Below are 21176 nucleotides of genomic sequence, written 5' to 3'. Positions count from 1 at the left end.
TGGTTTCATTGTTTGAATCATTCTTTGGTCTCTAATATTTATCCTGTTTGTTAGTTTGAAAAGTTCACCACATCAGAGTCTATATGCAGAGTCAATAAAAACAACTTACAGAGAAGGTTCCAGCTTGCTATCATATAAGTAAATAAATCATGTCTTTTTTGCATAACTTGCTATCTATAAAATTTTTTAGACCTAATTATCTTTTGGAGTGTTCCAGCTTCAGATAAATTATATATATCCAACCCTGATTTTAATGTCAGTCCTTAAACTCAATAGAGAAAAATGCAGACAACCCGCACAATGTAATGAACAAATTTCAAATTTTCAAACAAGAGAGTGAAACTAAACGTGGAAATATTACTGAATAAACGTAGATATGGATCAGTATGATCATTACTGGGTGTAGAAATTCTGAAATTGAACTAAAATGAATAATTCTTTTCCTGTATCAAATATGTTGATCTTGCGGGCCGAAAGATCAAGCTCATACTGAGTGAGTTTACATATATATCAAAGGTATCTTATTACAACTATCGACCGTGTGTGTGTGTGTGTGTGGGTGTAAACCTAGACGCTTCAAAACAGAACGCTACTATAAAATGTCAGTATGATGTATTCATAAATGGTAGACAAGTAATATCACTCTGTAAATTCCAAATGGATCATTGATCAATTATGGATCGACTTCTATCCTCTTAGACCATCTCCAATGGTCTTAGGATTAAAGCCATTTCTCAGTTTTAAACTATCACGTTAGCTTTCGTACTGAACTTTCACACTGAACACTATTCATCTCCGATGGTTGAGTTTTGAACCCGATGTTTCTTTGCAGCTTGGAGAGATGCATTGCCTGTCAATAAGACAAAAACAAGTTCACTGCTATTAACTGCTAGCTTCTTCTGAGCTCTTGGTCGGTTCTGCCATCTCCCTGAATTCCCTCATGTCGCTATTGTAGGCCTTTGTGTCGTTAACGATGGAAGTCGGCGTGTCAAGGCTCGAAAGGCTTAATGTAGAGTCAACTCGTTGTGGTTTCAAGGCATCGTTCAAGGCATTTAATGTTACATCGCCTTCCAATGCTCGTACAATCTGAACCATAACATTATCATCAGCTTTACATTTCACTCACATGAAACAAAACCAAATATGTTAATGCAAACCACAATCCTTTTTTGTAAGAGACCATAGTCATAAACTTACCTGGCTCATCTTGGGACGCCTTTTAGCTGCATGACGAATGCTAGCTGCAGCAGAAGAAACCATACGGGCCACCTCATTTGGTTCATAGTTCCCTTCTAAGCGTGGATCAACAAGCTCATTGTAGTTTCTATTTTCCAACGCCTCGACTAGGAGTGGCCCTGCCTGATTTGTAACCAAAGACAATTATCAAGGCTACAAATCTAAAAGGTAATCCAAATGTCCCAAGGATATGATGGAAGGAAACTGTAGATTAAAATGAAAACAAATCAGGTTACAAACCCATTCCACTAAGCTATCTTCCGTGTTGTTAAAGATAGGATCATTTGGTTTCTTTCCGGTCAACAGTTCCAACAACATTACCCCAAATGAGAAAACATCAGACTTTTCTGTTAGCTTTCCACTCGAAGCATACTCTGGAGCTAAGTACCTATATCAGACCCCCAACATAAAAGTTAAAAAACTGACAAAAACATGATCTGTATGAAAATCGGATCTTGGCAAAACTTTCAGAAAAGAAAAACTGATCTTGATTTGCTTTTAGAAATTTACCCGAAAGTTCCCATAACGCGTGTTGAGACATGAGTGTCTTCTAAGGACGCTAGTTTAGCCAATCCAAAATCAGCCACCTGAATCCATTACTATGATATAAGTAGAAGGCTTTTATACACATCAGAATTTTGGAAAAATGAGTGTATCTAGTACTTACCTTTGCTTCAAAGTTGTAGTCAAGGAGGATGTTGGAAGATTTAATATCACGATGGATAATTCGTGGATCACCTGCAAGTTTCCAAGAGATACTTATTGTAATCTTTGCTATGCTAGAACAAAAATCGATTCATACATTGTTTCAATTTCAAACAACCCAACTTAGGCATACAAAATGGGTATGCAGGTAATGGGTTCTGGCCAAACAAGGGGCTATTTGATAATGGGTCAAAACGAGAAGCACATTTGTCCAAAAATGTACATTTTACTACAAATAAATAATAATAATAATAATAAATAAATAACTAAAGTAGTTATATCATTTCAATGATAATCCATACTAATATATTATGAAGTAAACTTTTGCTCAAAGAATACAAAATTTGGATTGAAAACATACAATCTTCGTGTAGGTATGCAAGTCCCCTGGCTGATCCTGATGCAATACGGATCCTTGTTTCCCACTTCATGACGGGACAACCCTTTCCTGCAGATCAAAGTTTGTTATGACTCTTACATGTTTGACGTAAATTTCTATTTAGGTCAAAATAATATCAAAAAATAAATACCCACCATGAAGATGAAAGTCTAACGTCCTATTAGGAACATACTCATAGACAAGCATTCTTTGCGCATCAGCTATGCAGTATCCAACCAGTGATACCAAATGGCGATGGTGTACTCTGCTAATGGTTTCAACTTCTGCTTGAAACTCTCGCTCTCCTTGATTACTGTCCGATTTCAAGCTCTTTACTGCCACCTCATCCCCACCAGGCAAAATTCCTTTATGCACATACCCGAACCCACCCTGACCCAACAGGTTGAGCTGTGAGAACCCTCTAGTGGCCGTTGATAGGTCATTGTATGAGAAATTTCGTATACCGAATGCTAAAGTCACTTTTGGTGTATGCAACGCGAAGGTTGACAAGTTACCACTTGTGTTGGGCTGGTGTGAGCCCGAGGCCCCTGATTTGCCACCAACACCAACAGGAACACTCATCATTCCAGGTCTTGTGAATTGGATCACATACTCGTGAGATGAATCTGCCCTTTGTCTATTGTAATTGTCTCCACTTCCAGTTGCTGTGAAATATGAACTAAGTTAATGTTATATTTTCACTTAGTTCCATAAATATAATAAATATCATAAAATGTAAACTAATGACACATAATTTATCATAACAAAGCTCTCATTGTAATCTTTGATACTAAATCAACATCAAATGTTATCTAATCTACTATAACTGTCTATTGCCTGATCTAACAATCATGTAACGGAGAACTTTATAAACTGAAGTATACTCTTTAAAGGTAGAAAGGAATTCAATCTTGCTCCTTTTATTGTTACGTCTACGTATATACATAACTCGTGGAGAAGCAGTAGTTTTCAAACTCTGTACCTGGAGGTGGTTTATTATAGTAAGCCGTGGCCTTCTGCCTTTTCTTCCTCCTCCTCCTCCTCCTCTTAGCGCAACTAACACAAATGATGATGAAAAGAACAAAAACGATAGCGACCAAAACTAATGCAAGAACAATTTCTTTATAACTTGCATTAGAAAATCTTGTATGTAAGTCGTCAACTGATTTATCATGGTGTTCTTTGTGGCTTGGAGACTTGGTTGACTTGTGTGTGGCAGGTGGTGTGGATTGTTTGCTTACAACATGGCCAGGTGGAGAATCAAATGTACCATGAGACGTTTTTTTGGTTGGGGGTGGTGATGATGGGGGAGGATGAGATGATTTTGGAGAAGGGGCATTTTAGGGGCCGGGGCCATGCGTCTGATGTACCTTTTCAGGATCTTAACACCCGTAGAAACAAACGCTGAACCATAACCTCAATAAACATTTAGACTTCTTTCAATTCTCATCAAAACAAATCCAAAACTACATGCTAACAAAGAAGATTTGTTAAACTTCCTCAATGATTTATCAGTTGTAATTTATTCCCTCGTATATTCTAAGAAATGATTATCAAGCTTCAATCTGTACTGCGAGATGAAATTAAATAATGAAAAAGATGTAAGAAAACCAAATAACTTTCAAGAAAAGATGCAACTCTAGAATTATAGAACATAAATACTTACAGATTGGGAATTATCAAGCTTCAATCTGTAAAGAAACTCGTGCTTAATCAAAGAAGTGTGAAACCTGATTGAAGAAGATGAAAATAGACTCAACAAAGAGAAAAGAGAGGTTAAGTGTAACATTGTGAGTACCTATCCAAATTTAGAAATGCCACCGAGTCTTCTCCCGGTTACAGTCCTACAATGATGGAGACTTCTTCTCTCTCCCTCTCTCTTTACAAGCTGAGTGATCTAAATTATAGGTTCTTTAGAAGCTCTAATATCTATCATCTAAATGAATACATTGTTGACTTAGTTTGAAAACAAAGGACAAGAAAACGAGTTGAATAACTATATGGTGCATACCCTGAGATGATGATAACAAAGGGTAAATGGATGGGAACCCTCTGGTCCCATGTACCGTCTTGGTACCCAGAGCGCACACTGCATAGAACCTGAGATGATAATATGCATACAAATTCTATGTATCCAGAGCCTGACAATCTTAAAACCGCAAAAGATTTGATTTTTAACATAATTAAGTGTAATTGCATCTAAATGAGTTACAAAAAACTTGATCAACAGGATAACCGTTTCAAAAACAAGATATGGACTTGAGAGAACTCTGCAGTCTACTAACTCATAATCTTCAACATCATAGACAAATAAAAAGCTATTATGTGTCTTCAAAGACAAAGTCACAAAACCAAGGACACAGTTTATAAGACTATAGACATAATAATATTTATACTTTATTTCATAAGCTTCTCAATGAGTAAACGGCTGTAAGAATTTCTGATACAGACTTTTTCTTAAAGAAACACTGAAGGGCCAGGAACTCCATAGGCGGCAGATTTATCAAATAGTAAGATAAAACTAAGAAGAATCCAACAGCATATAAGTTGTGCCATAAGTACCAAAATCACACAAAACATTTACATCAATCAATGTTTCGTATGTTTTTCTTATCGTTTCCAATAAATCAGACATTATTAGGCTAGCATTCTTTCTTCAAATTTCAAAATTTACATATCACTCAAAGATCAAAACATTTCACACACCGAAAAGAAACAATGCTACAATAACACCACACCGAATACTAAGATGAAGTGTTACATAATTCACTAAATAAATTTACCTCAAATTGAGTATATGCATAATGTATTTGAAATGAAATGAGTACATGTTACAGTGGATAGAGTAGACAACATTATAATTATTACATATAATACATGATATTAACCAAAGCATTGGTCACCAGGAACAGGAACCGGGCCAGGGATAAAACCCTGCTGATAAAACTGCAACCCGAAAACGACCAAAATCGCAACCAACGACAAATACGACAACCCTTCAACAGCACCCAACAACCCAAATGGTCCATTAGGCAATCCAGACCCAGTTTTGGACTTAGTATACAAAGACCAACCCACAATTCCAACAACCACCAAGTAACTGACACCTTCCAATGCCCCAATGGACCCACCAGGACCAGGTGGAAGGCCACATCCGGTTGTTTTGAGAGTGTAAAGTGACCATCCGATCACAGGGTTGGAGATTAGGCCACCGGCTATAGCCAGTTTGTTGGGGGTGGAAAGTGGTTCTGGTTCATTGGTGGTTTGTTTAGCCATGGATTTGATGACATTTTGACGAGATTGAGAGATGAAATTCAAGGATGGTGTTAGTGGGATGAGTCTTGTTGTGGAATATGGACATGTTTGGAGTAACATTGTTTGTTTTAGAAAATGTTTTGAAATGAGATGAGAGGGGTTTGTTGGTTTGTTCTTAGGAAGGAAGATATGGGATGAATGGTGGTGTGTTCTTAACGTTCAATTTTACAGAAATCCCTTTTAGAAAACTAAACTTATTGCCCGCGCGATGCGGTAGAGGTGGGGTAATGATGGCGGAAGGGGTGGTAGTGACAGTGGTGGGACGGTGATGAGGGTGACGATAGTGGTGAATATAAAAGTAATTGATGTTAAAGGTAGTTTCATTAAGAATCTTATAGGTATATTAAATGAGAATTTTAAATTAGTAAATAACAGAGAAAGTATTTTTGGTTTTTCGTAGACAAAAAGTTTAAATAAAAGTATGTAAAGGTAAATTACACTTTTGATCCCTGAACTTGGCACGTTTTTTACTTTTAATCATTAAACTTCAAAAATTACAAATTATACACTGAACTTGTCATTTTTTTTCACTTTTGGTCACCACGTCAACTTTGTTATCTTTCCTCCGTTAACTTGCCCAGATTCGTTAGTTTTTTTTTCCAGTTTTCGTCTTTTTCATTTATTCCATTATTAAAAGTGATAATTGATGAAAAATACATCCAAAACTCGTTCCATTTATATGATTTATTACAAATTTATATAACACAAACAAAATTTTTAGAGTTAAATCATAAGACGTTATCAATTATTCAGAGAAAAAAAAATCTAGAACACGTTACTCCGGGATAACCGTGACAATATCTTATTTTTATTATAGTTTAGCAATAGTTAATAAAATGAATTAAGGAAAACTATATAAATTTATATAACACAAACAAAAAAATTTACGATTAAAGTAGACATAAGAAGAATAAAAAATTCAAACAGAGGCACTAAAAAAAAATCTAACTATATAAATAAAAATTTCAACTAACAATTATTTCATCGTCGTTCAAAAAGAATATTAATTATTTCATCTAATCAAACTAAGCGTAAGTATTTTTGTATGTTTTATATAGATTTATTTATTTATCTTTATTCATCTTATTAGCTAAACTATAATAAACATAAGATATTGTAACGGTTATCCGGAGTAATGTATTCTAGATTTTTTTTTCTCTGAATAATCGATAACGCCTTATGATTTAACCGTAAATATTTTTGTTAGTGTTATATAAATTTGTAATAAATCAGATAAAGGATTGAATTTTGAGTGTACTTTTCATCGATTATCACTTTTAATAATAAAATAAATGAAAAGGACGAAAGCTGGAGAAAAAAAACTAACGAATTTAGGCAAGTTAACGGAGAAAAGGTAACAAAGTTGACAGGGTGACCAAAAGTGAAAAAAAGTGGCAAGTTCAGTTTTTTAAGTTTAGTGACTAAAAGCGAAAAACGTGCCAAGTTCAGGGACTAAAAGTGTAATTTACCCCTGAAGAAAAAAAATGGTGATTTTTTTTTATTAGATAGTATAGATAAATAAAAGGGAAAAAGGAATGAGATAAAGAATAAATAAACATTTACTAATAAGTGTGCATTATTAATTTTCTTTTTAAAAAAAAAAAATTTAACCAGGCTAATCAATGGAATGTTAAATATTTTACATTTAGAGAAGATATAGAGCTACATATTGCAATTTAGCTGTAGTTGATATCATGGAAGATGGTATTTTTACATTAATTTTGATGTATTATTTAATCTTAGTAAAGAAAAAATCATTCTAAACGGTTTAACGCCCCATAAGCTATCATCTTTTTTAACGCAGAATTGTAAAAAATCAGATTTTTATTTATTTATTTTTGTTTATTATCTTAAAATGTTAGCTAGATTTGTTCGTAATCTACTTTTTATTCAGTAAAAATTTTTTGCATCAACTTGTTTCCCCAAATGTAATATTAACTTTGTGGGATGATTAAAAATAGAAGAATAAAAAGAATATTGTAAGAAGATAAAATTACAAAAGTCACACTATATATATGACTTAAAATACAATTAAAGGCACCAAACGACCTTTGCGTCTCTTCCCCATATCACCCATATGTCAACATAATGAGTAAACAAAATAATTATTATTATTATAAAAGAAAAAAGGAAAAAGCCGAAGAATAGCCTAGCTAAGCCAAGCCTTGTTACGTTGTTTGAATTGGAATTCTGTCATTTTCGCGGCTAAACCAACACAAGCCGAGAGTCGAGTCTTTTTGCACCTCTTCTTGCATCCGTTAGATTGCCAACACCTGTCCATCCGCACTTTCCGTCCCAAATAAAAAGCACCCCCTTCCCATATTTCTTCTTCCCTTTTTCATTTCCATATTAATTAATTTGCAACTTGACTCACTCGAATCATTCGATACGACGTCGTTGATCAAAATCCTTTAATAAAAAACCCGGCCCAATACATTTTGGCTACCCGAATTTGGTTTGCTTCTTTCATGTGCTCAAGTACAACTCACTACATACACTCACATTTGCATCTCACCTTATTTTTTTATTTTATATATATCTTTTTGTTCTAATTCCTTCCGCATACTTCCTTTCCTTGATGATATGAATCATGATGGATATAAATTAGAGCTTTGTTCATATATTAGTTTCCCTCCAATTCAAGACGGTGCTCTAACAGACATTCAAAAAAGTCTGTTTTCCCTCTCTTTAAACATTCAACTGCCATTTGAATCTATTGTAACGGATAGCAGAGATCAACATACACATCATTCATCATCATAAACTTAACCATAGTTTTAAAAAAACAAACTTTTTCAAATGCTTCCCAACCAACCAGTTTACAATCTTTTGTTTCCCTCCAAAAGTATCATATCATCCAATCTTCTCTCATTTAAAAAACACAAAGACATTAGTTTACAGTTTTTCTCAAGAAGAAACCTTAGAACTTTCTTTCTCCATCCCCGATAAATCCAATTCCACCATTGACAATCAACTCCAGCAGCAATACATACAGCCATTGACATCCATCTTTTTCGCATAAGAAACTGAAACCTTTTGCTAGTTGTGCTTTGATGATTTGGGATGATGATTATCAACAATGTTATCATCATCTTCTCCACTACCATCGTCGTCATCATCATCATCATCTCGCTTTCTCTTACTTGATGAAGATGGAGGATGCACCCCGTTATCATGCACTTCATCATCATCCTCATCATCATCATCATCCTCTTCTTCTTCCTCATCCACTTCTGGATCATCATCTTCTTCGTCTCCAACTACCACGTCTTCGGCAACCTGTGGAGCCACTGGTTGTACCAGGTATCCTGAACCACCATCTTCTTCATCTTCCTGCAGCCATTAACAAACACAGTTGCAGTGTAACTTACTTAAAATACTAAAATTCACAGAAACTATACATAATACTTAAAAATACTAAAATTCACAGAAGCTATACATAAAACAGAACAATAAACACTCAGATATCCAGAAATTCTGAAAATGATTAAACAGAATTAGCCTACTGATTATAAAAACCAAAAAAAAAAACTCAAATATGCAAAAAATACTCAAAAAATCAGCAAGCAGCTTTTATTTCATAAAATTTGCAAAAACACTTTTAACAAAAAAAGTAAAGATCCAAAATCAAAACTAGCAATTATATAAGAACCTAAAAATTTTGACACCTAGAGAACTCGATTTTGCAATGACTAAGATGGAAACATATTTAAACCAGCTACAGCTTGTAAAAAATTTCTTTTTCAAGACAGGAACTCATGACATAAGAGGAGCCACTGCTCCTAAGCTCAGTCTTACAAAATTGAACAAGCTAATCTTCGGATTACTCATCTAATGACAAAACAAAGACATGATTCCTCCAACATCTATAAATAGCAATTATTTTGCATTCAGATTTTGATACCACAATCCATATACAAAACATATATTTCAGTACATGCTAAATAGACATTAATTGCATGAAGAGCATGAAAACAATATCGCATCGAGAATAACACAACAGTGATGCAGCAAATACTAATAGACAGAGATTCACCATATTGATCAGATCAATCACAAAATATATAGATCTAAAACATATTGAAGTGGATTACTGGCAATAAACAAAAGAACAAAACGTGCAATAAATGTTGCTAACATTCAAGCATAAGTTATAGCATCATTTACAACCTTACTTGAACAGGATCTGTTCTATTGATTCCTATCAAGACAGAAGTTATAGTATCATTTAGTGCAATCATTACATAACTTGGTTATACTTGACAACTATATAACAGATGGTTCACTAATGAACATCTCCTGACCAGATCAACCCAAAGACAAGGATTAAATAAATAATATGGAGTAACAGATTAATTCGCTGCTAAATCTTTAATCACCATAACTTGGGGACACATAGAAAACACATAGATGAATCATTTCAATAATCAAACAAACACAAAAACCACCTAGATTTTCTTAAAATAAGCATCATAAGAGCATGCTAAACAGTCACTTTTTATTCAAACCGCAAAACCAACATTGGCCAAACGAAAACAAAAGGTTCACAAAATGTTCTATCGCTTTTTCACCCCGTCACTAAACTTATATCAAAAAAAACTCCAGAAAAGTGCATATACCAAACAATTTATTCAATAAACACCCTCGCAACAAACAACTATCATGAAAACCACACCTCCAAAAAAATGTCTCGCATACAAAACAAAACTTAAATATATGCCAAAATACCCTACTAAGACAGTCATATGAAGCTCAAAAAATGAACATAAGCAATTAAATAAAATTACCAGTCAACCAAAATCATGAACTTAACCTATCAATAACATAAAAATTACTAACAAATCACATGCTTCAAAAACTTTAAAAACAAACACTGGTAACAAATCAAGTAACCACCAAAAACACAGATAACTAGTCAAGTAAGCACATATATAATAAATTACTAAAAAGCCACGAAAAGAGAGACTACCTCATCCTCAGCATCATCATCATCCTCTTCTTCTTCAAAATCTCCTCCAGCATCATCAAGACCGATTTCTTCCTCACCGGTCTCCCCATCATCATCCTCATCAACATCATCCTCACCTTGCTCGTGGCCATCAATTTCCCCTTCCGTACTCGTCGCCCACCCGCTACTCCCAGGCTCACCGACATCACCATCATCATTATCAACCTCATCATCCTCATCCTCACCCTCATCATCATCGTCATCATCCACTTCATCATCATCACTATCCTCAACCTCATGTACCTCAATCACATCCTCCTCGTCCTCACCGCCATCTTCCTCATCAATCTCATCACTTTCCTCATCCTCCTCATGAAACCCGTTCACCACGCCATTATTCCCTCTCACAATCTCCGACTCCTCCTCATCCGCATCACTCTCATCGTCCTCATCCACATCCACAACCCCATCATTTCCATCACCAACACTTCCATTATTCACAACCCCATTATTCGTCTTCTCCTCCCCATCACCATCTACCTCCCCACTCCCCGGATCCTCCTCGTCGTCCTCCTCCTCTTCCCCTTCCTCCTCTTCTCCATCCTCCTCCTCCACTTCCTCCTCATCGTCGTCATCCTCCTCGTCCGACTCCGGCCTTTCGTTCTGATCGACATCCATCTTATCCAAATACTTCAAACTCTTAATCAAACCAAACACTCTAGATCTATAATCCTTAACCCTAGTCACAGGACACTCATACAAATCCAAAGAAACAATTTTTAAATCAGCCAAAGCCCTTAAATCATCAATCTCATTAATCCGATTATTCGATAAATCCAAATCTCTTAACCCATCTAATCCTGCCTCAACCAAATACTCCAAACCACCAGCAATCCTATTATCAGACAATATTAATTTCTGTAAATTTTTTAACCTAGGAAACTCCTCTAACGTTGTTACACCTATGTTTGCGATTGATAGATGTTCTAAGTTTATAAACTTTTCAAATAATGACGGTTGTGGTAACCGCCCATGAACACACTTAACGGCTCCGTCTAATGTTAACGTCCTCACTGACGTCACATCCCTTTGTCCATCTAACGCCGTTTCCACCGCCCTCTCCCAGATCTCATCCATCATCTATCTATATCTATATATTTCTATTTATCTCTATATATCAATAAATATATATATTTTATATTAAAAAACCCTAAAAAAAAAAAAAACAGATAAAAATCTGATAAACCCTAAAATAAATATAGATATAAATATGTGTATGTATAATTTTTGTTTTTCAGGTGAGATTGTTGGTTGTGATAATGGAGCTCCGAGTGGGGTGATTGATTATACAGAGGATATACAAAATGGGTATTGTTGGGTTAAACAAACCTAACCCTAGAGTTTAGATATTTTGTCTGGCTCTGGATTGGGATGAAATTGTGATCGTTGGATTTTAGAGACGCGGATTGATGACGTGGATTGGATGGACGGTGGGGATGATCGATTGGTGTGTTTGTTGAGAGAGGGATGGATGGATGGATGGATTGATTATTGTGTGATGGGTTTAGGAATATGCCTATGGGATTCTCTTCTTTTTACGATAATACCACCCTGGTTATCGCTTTACTATTTGGATTTCTTTACTTTCTTTTTTTTTTCAATAGACCAAATTGCACTTTTGGTCCCTGTGATATCATACGTTTTGCAAGATTGGTCCAACTTATGCTAAAGTGGCGATTTTGGTCCAATTTTCATGTTTTGGTGGCAATTTTGGTCCAAGTTAACGATTTCATCAATAATCAACCGTTAAGTGGGTCATGTACCTCTCACATGAAAGAAATATTGTCTTTTTACACATACAAGAATATTCTTGCAATTTATAATCCATAAAAACCATTTTCATTTTTGTTTTATTAGTTTTATTCTTTATTTCCCAAGTCCACCATCACTATCAATCTATTATCTCTTTCCTCTCAACCCGACTATCCCCATCAATCTATTATCTTCAAAACAACACCTTTTTATTTCTTTTACGTTTTCAGATCTTCAACATAAATTATAAATATAAATCCTTAACAAAATCCCAAATCAAAAAACCCATTTGATACAAATAAGGGACCAAATCAACTAAACTTAGATGTATCTCTACATCCAAATAACTTATTCCCGAGCAATCTTCAAATAGACAAGAATACAAAGGTCATCATTCTGGTCCGCGAGCCCTTTTCATGTTGCCACCATCATCCTCCACTACCCTGATCGTTTTGCGATGAGATCTAGGCTTCGTATTACCCCACATTAAGATCCATTTTTTTTTTAAGATATGGGTTTTATTCTTCGCCTAATGATGAATTTGTTATGTTTTGTTTTTCGACCTGGTCACTGTTAACTGTAGTAGAAAAAAGAAAATAAATAACATAGTCAATAAGTATCTCGCTAAACAAATTTGATATCTCATGAACCAACTTACTATATGTTGATTTTTCCAAATATGGCTCACATAGTCAATTCAAGATTTCAACATGCATCGTACATTTCATGTAAGTACATACGCGTACTTCATAAGCTAAGCTCTATCAACAACTTCAATTTAAATGATGCATGATTTCATACATTAGCAATCGATAACTATCAATGTTTTAACAAAACTTTTGAACCAATCCATTGTGATCATTATCTTTGAAAACTAAGGGGGTTCTTTCAATATCATGTGACCTCATAGCCATGAGCATCACTTGTCCACAAAAAAAAACATAGCTTCCTTTTTTAGTTATTATGATGCTCAATGATATTGTCCTTAACATAGTAATTTGTAAATTAAGACAGTCTTTGTCTTTTATCTTACATTCATTTCTAATAATTCAATTTGTATTGGACACCCTCTCGGAGTTTCATTGAAACTTATATCATATTCAAATCTAAATTTCTTTATGAAGTTTCATGAGCAAACATAGTAATTCTATGACACATTTTAATAAATACGTACTAAGGCGATTCTATCATATTCCAATTACACATAGGTTTTTAAGCTTTTCAAATCACAAAATATGCTTCATGCATTTTATATCTCTCATGAAATATTAATACCAAATGAGCTCTGTTCGTATTCTTTAGACGCAAATCATATATCTTATTTTGCCAGACTTTCAGTATATCAATAATTGTTTCAACCATATGACATATCTTGTCCATAATCAATATAAGGTCTGTTTAATAATCTATGTGCCATACTTCAATTCAATATTTGAACATAGACCGATTTACATCATATAATTTATGCACTTCAAGTGCTTGGACTTCATGTACAAAATGCTAGCGTCTTTTCATCATTGGCCAATCATCCATATCATGTCACTTATGTGCATGCATGCTTACAAGATCTTCACCATTATTCATAATACTTAGCGCTATATCATATACAATCATTCTCAGCGTCGCTTTGTTTATTTTCGATTCCATAAGTCTCTAGACATGTCCCAATTCATTGAGATCTCATTATTTTCAGGTACCTGGGGTTTCTTAAAAGCCTTCATGTCTAGTTTCTCATCATCAATCTCTTATGAGGTCTTTATACCTCGACTTTGATCATCTCAGTTTTATGCTTCTATTCTTTCGAGCCTTTTATTTAAAATCGACTTTTCTACCACTTTCAAATATGCGTAGACTCATTACCAATCAGAACATTAGCAGCTGATATTTGTGATTTAACCACTATCTCTTTCAGGTCAGTTAACATGTTGGCAATTACTAAATGTTGTGAACGAATTATCCCACAAATTTTGAGTTTATATTCATGGTGTGAGGATCTTAGATACTAAATGTTGTGAACAAATTATCCCACAAATTTTGAGTTTATATTCATGGTGTGAGGATCTTAGATAATTCATTTTTACTCATTTCAGCTACTTTCCATCTTTCCCTAATATTGGGAATATCTCCCCCTAATGTTGGGAAAACTAAATCATGTCAATGAAGAACTTAAGCCATAGACAAATATTCTAATGATGTCTTTAGTAAATACGTACACCTATTTCATGTTCCAACTCATACCCAAAACAGCCATACTATAACACCCCACCGTTGGCGGAAACATGAGGTGTCATGAAAAGTACAGCACGACATGGAATTACATAGATACTGCTAAATGAAATAGAATATAATAAATATATTCCCAAAAGTATGAGTTCAAGTCATAACAGTGCTACAATAGCTTATTACAATCAAGTCCATAAAGAAATAATCCAAGGCATGTAGCCTCAAAGTCTGACAATTATTAAGGAGTACTAATCTCCGAAGTCCAGCCTAGCATAGCAGCCTTTATCCCTGATTAGCATGAGCACCAGAAAAGTATACTAAAACGTGTCAACACAAAGCTTGGTGAGTTCGTAGGTTTTATGTCAAAAGTCTAATAAAAGAAATAAGTCTTTTGTCGATTCTTTTAAGTCTAAACAAGTAATAGTTCAATATATAACGAGCAGAATTACGCCATAATAAGTCCAAATGTCTCAATGTCTCAAAGTCCGGCCTTACGGTACCTGCCTTAGTCCAAAGTCCCAAGTCTCAACTCATACAATAAGTACGTCCAAAGCACAACAAACAAACACATAATCACACACAAACAATAAGATCAAAGCACGTCAAATGGCACAAGTAACTCTATACGCACAGGCTCGATATTGAACATAAAACAGAAACCGACAAAATTGTTTGAAAATAAGTATACTTTCCACCCCAAAACTTGTAAAAAGAGGGGCTACGAAACTCACCTGAAAGGTGTTATGAAAGTATAACGAACGAGCACGACAAGCACAATCAAAGTCCACGACAATCAACACCTATCAATAGTACATGGAAAGTCACAATGAAAGTCTTTTGTCTTAAGTCTTAGCCTATTAGGAATGCCTTTAAGTCCATATGTCTTTATTTAACTTTTAAAATGACGTTTGTTAGAATTTACGAGACTCGAATAAACCGAACAAGAGTCTGGATTTGGCACTAATGACCTTTCTTAAGTTTAAAATATATTATTTTATCAATACAACCTGATTTGAAATCATTACATAGCCCAAAATAAGTTTTACTCGAATTTAATCAAAATTAGACGAAACCGGAGATTTTAACCGAAAAGCTTACGAAACCGAAACGAGTTGAGGTGGAGCTCAACCTTATGGTTGAACTCGACCAACTACAGCCCAAAAATGTTATTTTGAAACCATTTAATCATACGTTAATCAATTGGACCAAAACTACACTTTTTGAGAAAACTAGTCAAGTTTAAGAACCGATTAAGCGCGTATGGACACGAAGGGCCAAAGAATTCGATTATATGAGTAGGGAAGTGGTTGAACTTGACCATGACAGGTCTAGTTAGACCTGGACAGAGGTCAAAATGAGTTCTCCCCAATACTTAAGGGTCCGAGAGTTAAAACAAGTCATTTCGGGTCAAGCTAGTAACTTTACGAGACGTTTAAGCGACAAAACCTATGAGAGGTTGAACTAGACCAGAAGAGGTCGACCTAGACCTGATTTAGGTCGATCTAGACCTGCCTAAGTCGAGCTAGACTAGGTAGAGGTCGAGCTAGACCTGTTCGGGGTCGGATTTGGACGCATTTTGATCAAAAACGACGATTTCGATGCGATTTTTGTTAAAACGACGTAGATTATGGCTAGCCAATTCATACCCATGGATCTTGGATGCACAAAAGTTACACAACTCAGTACAAAAAGGGTGATGTTCGACCGATTTCATACGCATGTGATTGACAATTGCACAAATCTTGATCTAGGATACGAAATCGACTAGTTTTTGAGTCATTTAGCCAAGTAAAGGATATCTTCAATTTGTAGTTGCACAAAACCGATTACATGAGTGCATAATGAGTCGAATCAAACCTTAATCAAGGTTCAATTTTAGTTCTTACACACAAATGTAACCAAAGATGCACAAACAATAATCAAAGACATGATTCGCTTAGCTTTTGATAAGAACCGAAAAGTAAACATATATATATACATATAGAACGAATTAAATAGATGAAGAACAGCCTTACCCACGTTTTTTATGATGATTATGATAATACACACTTGTTTCTTGATCGATGATTGAAGCCTTGATTGATTTACACGCGTTTAGAACCGAAAATCAATAGAAAATTTTGCTATAATTCTTGAAAGAAAACCTTGAGTGTGTGTGTAGCTATGTGAACGACCAAAAAAAGAAAAAAAAAAGGGCAAAAGGCTGGTCTTCTATTTATAGGGAGAGCCAAGGGAGGGGAGGTCCGTCAGACTAACAGAATGCCTGACAGTTTTAGTCCTTTTTGCTTACCGGACGAACACCGAATGTCATAGAAATGATTTGACCATATTTTATGATATATTTTTGAATTACGAACCCAACAACTAGTCACATGACCATATTTGACTCACGAAAGTATTTTAAGTCTTTATTTAGACATTTCTATTAAACAGCTAGTCTTCCTCAAACATTCGCACCAAGTCTTAAAAAGTCTAAAACACTAGTATACAATAAAATGACATGTCTTAGTCATACTTTAATCCATAAAACTCACGTCTTTAGACTTATGTTTGACGGTTACTAACCTTATTCGGACGAAAAAGTACAGTTAGACGAACGCTCAGGTGACGGTTGTTACACATACTAATGTCTAGTTTAATCAGACAGTTTCGAACTGAATCAAAACATAAGCCTACACACTTCCAAGGCACGTCTATTTTCCCAACATTATTTCCAACATTCTTTGAAGTCTCATCTTTGTACATTGTGGTGGAGCAACTTAATCATTTATTGCACATTCAAAACTCTTATGAGACATATGTGGTTTCTGACCATAAACCATTTCAATGGGGAGGAAACACAATACATTCTTGGCATGATGCGAATTCAAATTATTGCATGTTAAATAATAACATGCCCCCAATCTATAGTCATTCATTTGCTCTCAAATAATCTTTGTAAAGTTAATCGTTATTGCCAATAATAGCCAAATATGGAACATGCTCTCAATCTTATAAGATGAGCAATCAATCATGCAAACTTCATGTTGCGAGTTTAATGATCCATTTAGACGATGCATCGATTTAAAACATTAAATGGTCTTTTGGACGATGTATTGGCCTACTTATATCTCCTTTGCATACGTTCCAACAAATTAAAAGAATTCAATTCTTATCATAATTGGCATATACTCTCTTTGAAGCAAATGATGACAAAATAACATAATCATTATAAAGAATATCTTAGTTCTTTTACAATTTTCACATCAATTTTTGACCATGGATGATCAATCCGGTCATGTCAATCAATCAAATAATGTCAAGTCATAAACCTCTTGTTTATGACCACACATTGGTACTTTGAAACTCAAAATTTTCCTTCAAATTTATATAAATTCTTTGAGATTTCGCACAATTGAATACAATATGTATACTAGCCTCTAGCTATATCAAACAAGAACAATGTTTGTAATGGTAAAATAGCAAAACTTGCTAAACGTGTACATGTCATTAACTATTCAATAAAGTTTTTTATAATTATATAAGACCACATATAAACATAACTTACACATATATGCGAAACTCAAAACATCAAATCAACTAAAATGTATTTTTCTTGTATGTCATATACCCGTCATTTGTAACAACTTTAAGAACATGTATTATACAAAATTACATATATATCTTTTCTTTTATTCACAATCCAACATGTTTTCATATTCATGACCATAATATATCTCTTTTAATGACATATTTATCTTTTGCACATTGTCACTACTCAGTGATCTTCTCATATGTAGTGACATCTTCTCTTATCACCTTAACCATATCAACGATCAAATAATATAGAACCATTAAATAAAATATATAAACATATATATGTGCTTTGGGATAACCCAAAATACCAAAATTTTGGTGTCACTTTTAAATATTTGTTTCTCACGATCTAGAGCCTTCAAATAACATAATATACGTAATTAAGTATAACATGGCATTGGTTTATGACCGTATATGCAATATAAGTTGCACGTACTTTCATCATTTATCAATTAGCGTATATTTGAACATACTACAATAAATAGTGAGTTGCACGTATTTTATCATTGATCAATTAGCGTATATTTGAACATATTACACATAAATAACATGTAGAAAATGTTCAGTTCTATACAATATCAAAAAATAAAATCCTTATATTTAAAAATAAAATCTTATAATGCATATACCGCCATTATGCCAACAATCAACGTAACAAGTTATGCACTTTTATGGAAGAAACTGAGTAAATAGAAACATATGTAGCAAAATTCCTTTTCAAAGGTAATCACTTTTGAAGGTCGATAAAATTGCTATTATAACTTCCAATAAGATAGAAATCTCTATCTATATAAATATTTTTATATAAAACAGTAGTTAACCGAGCGATTTTAGAGCCTCTTCAACTAAAAGAATTATTCACACATTGCCACATAGGATTTTATCCTATGTGTCATCTCCATACATATTTTTGACATATATATAAAATATATTTAATATAATATATTTAACAAAATAGTTTACTATATTGGTATGAATTGGTTGTATATATAAAATATAGACATCAAAAACCATGTTTCTTGGATGTTTTTCGGAGCATTGACATATAGTTGGGGGTTCAATGTGTTTATATAAAGTTGTGCTCTTGAAATTGGTGGGTTTATTTATATCATCTTCCTTTTTTTTTCTTATATGCAATTCTTTTTTAAGGGATGAAGATGTCGATTTTAACATAGATAATGGATATTAACAATAAATAGACATAAAAGATGGAGATACTTGATGAATATATATTTTTTTAAGCATCACTTTAAAAAAAATGGATACACTCATTTTTGCGAGTAATTGATGTGAAATTTTTTCTTTATAATTTTTTATTTAGTTGATTGTTCTATTCATTTACATTGTAAATTGTAAAAGTAAGGCTCAATTTTTTTTATTATTATTTTATTATTTGTATTCACGTAGCTACAAAAATAAACAACACGTTGAAACTATATGTTAAAAATTTTTTAAAATCAATTCAATAGCTACGCATCGCGTGGGTAAAAAACCTTGTATATATAATACTCTATCTCCAAGCGCATATGTGGCGTACCTCTTTACTCGCCACGTCATCTTTTTCCTACGTGGCACTCATACGTTGATTATCTACGAGAACTTGACAAATCATCGTCCACATAGACATTCGCTTTTATTAATTATAAATAAAAGATTAAAAAGCTAAATGCAAGATTAGAACCCATGACCTCTAACTTTTAATGTGAGGCACAAACCACTTCATCCAAATTGATATTTGTTTACTTTTTAAAAAATTAAATAGATATTGTTACAAACAAACCAGTACATACCAACTTCAAATATATCATGTAACGATTTTGTGAAGGGATTTGTGAATCGTTAAAATCTTATTGAATGTCTTATTTGAAATATACCATAAATAGAGTACAAATAAACATACGATAAATAAACATTCCCATCCCTAAGTGATATATAATTATGAGTACTCTTTTTGAAAGTGCAATATACGAGAACTTTAAACAAATTATTTTAAGATACACAATCAATTAAGATACAAGTATTATTGTTATAGAAAAAAAAATTATATCAATAAATTAAGAATGACTATACATTATATTATATTATTTTATTATGTATATAATAGATTTTAGGTCGTGTCCAATACACGGAACATACAATTTTATCAATATTAGAAGTGAATATGAGACGGTTGGGCACCCAAGTTTTGTGAAAAAAACTCCGACATATCAATTTATAATACATAAAAAAACATATGGCCCCAATTAATTATTCAAAATATTAAAAAATTAATATGTGAAAAGTGTTCACAAAAGTTGGGTGTCTAATAACCTCATATTCACTTTTCCAATATATAAAAAAGATATATATAAAAAAATATAATATTAATATATACTATGTAAATCGATTAATAATAATTATATCTTAATGACATATTCCAAAGTCATTAAATTTTTGTACTTAAAGGATTTTGTCTAATTCTCACTAAAAAATAATCATGGCTCTTAATATCTTTTTTAAATGTTTTGAAATATTAAATTTCATATGTATATTTAACTTTTACTTTTTAATACAAATTTATTGCAAAAAGATAAACTTTAGATAACTTGGAAGATAAAAAAGAGAAAAGGGAAGGTATAAAACTTTCAATAATGAGTGACCAAATTCGATAAATACGTTGTTTTAACAGACTCCGTTTAGAGAATTCACTCATAATCCTCAATTACATATTGCCTCTTTCATTCCAACATTTTTTAGTAAAACCATGTTATTATGCGTAGATAATCAAGATGATAGTTGTTGCTCTTTTAATTGTTTTTTCTGTAGTTATCGTCTTCGTTACCATCTGATTCAAGTTATTACACGTTATATAAAAAAAGATTGATTATCTAAAATAGAAAGTTATAGGAATAGATACATAAAGTTGTGTAACCTCCCAAACAACTTTAAAAAAAATGGTATTTGCCTGGACACCACTTAATCGCATAGAAAATAATTCTCTCA

The 21176-nt window shown here is 33.4% G+C and overlaps 3 protein-coding genes across 3 annotated transcripts; all 3 read right to left on the bottom strand.

Annotated features, from left to right (window-relative positions):
- Window positions 1-417: 417 nt before the first annotated feature.
- Window positions 418-3860, bottom strand: LOC122579501 (proline-rich receptor-like protein kinase PERK4). Its single transcript, XM_043751681.1, has 8 exons — window positions 3303-3860; window positions 2476-2985; window positions 2303-2389; window positions 1904-1974; window positions 1747-1823; window positions 1477-1624; window positions 1198-1359; window positions 418-1086 (listed from the first exon to the last, which is right to left on the bottom strand). Exons 2-8 carry the CDS (start codon window positions 2903-2905, stop codon window positions 883-885), a joined length of 1179 nt encoding a protein of 392 aa, XP_043607616.1. The 5' UTR covers window positions 2906-2985; window positions 3303-3860; the 3' UTR covers window positions 418-882.
- A 1238-nt stretch (window positions 3861-5098) lies between these two features.
- On the bottom strand, window positions 5099-5787 carry LOC122578797. The gene has a single exon (XM_043750834.1). The coding sequence runs from the start codon at window positions 5693-5695 to the stop codon at window positions 5204-5206; it is 492 nt and encodes a 163-aa protein (XP_043606769.1). The 5' UTR covers window positions 5696-5787; the 3' UTR covers window positions 5099-5203.
- A 2602-nt stretch (window positions 5788-8389) lies between these two features.
- Window positions 8390-11779, bottom strand: LOC122578587 (acidic leucine-rich nuclear phosphoprotein 32-related protein). Its single transcript, XM_043750570.1, has 2 exons — window positions 10605-11779; window positions 8390-8968 (listed from the first exon to the last, which is right to left on the bottom strand). The coding sequence occupies exons 1-2, from the start codon at window positions 11721-11723 to the stop codon at window positions 8675-8677; spliced, it is 1413 nt and encodes a 470-aa protein (XP_043606505.1). The 5' UTR covers window positions 11724-11779; the 3' UTR covers window positions 8390-8674.
- Window positions 11780-21176: the final 9397 nt, after the last annotated feature.

The sequence above is a fragment of the Erigeron canadensis genome, chromosome 8 (genome assembly GCF_010389155.1).
Source record: "Erigeron canadensis isolate Cc75 chromosome 8, C_canadensis_v1, whole genome shotgun sequence".
Classification (NCBI taxonomy): domain Eukaryota; kingdom Viridiplantae; phylum Streptophyta; class Magnoliopsida; order Asterales; family Asteraceae; genus Erigeron; species Erigeron canadensis.
The sequence above is the reverse complement of the archived record's forward strand: the minus strand, read 5'-3'. Positions and strand labels throughout refer to the sequence as shown.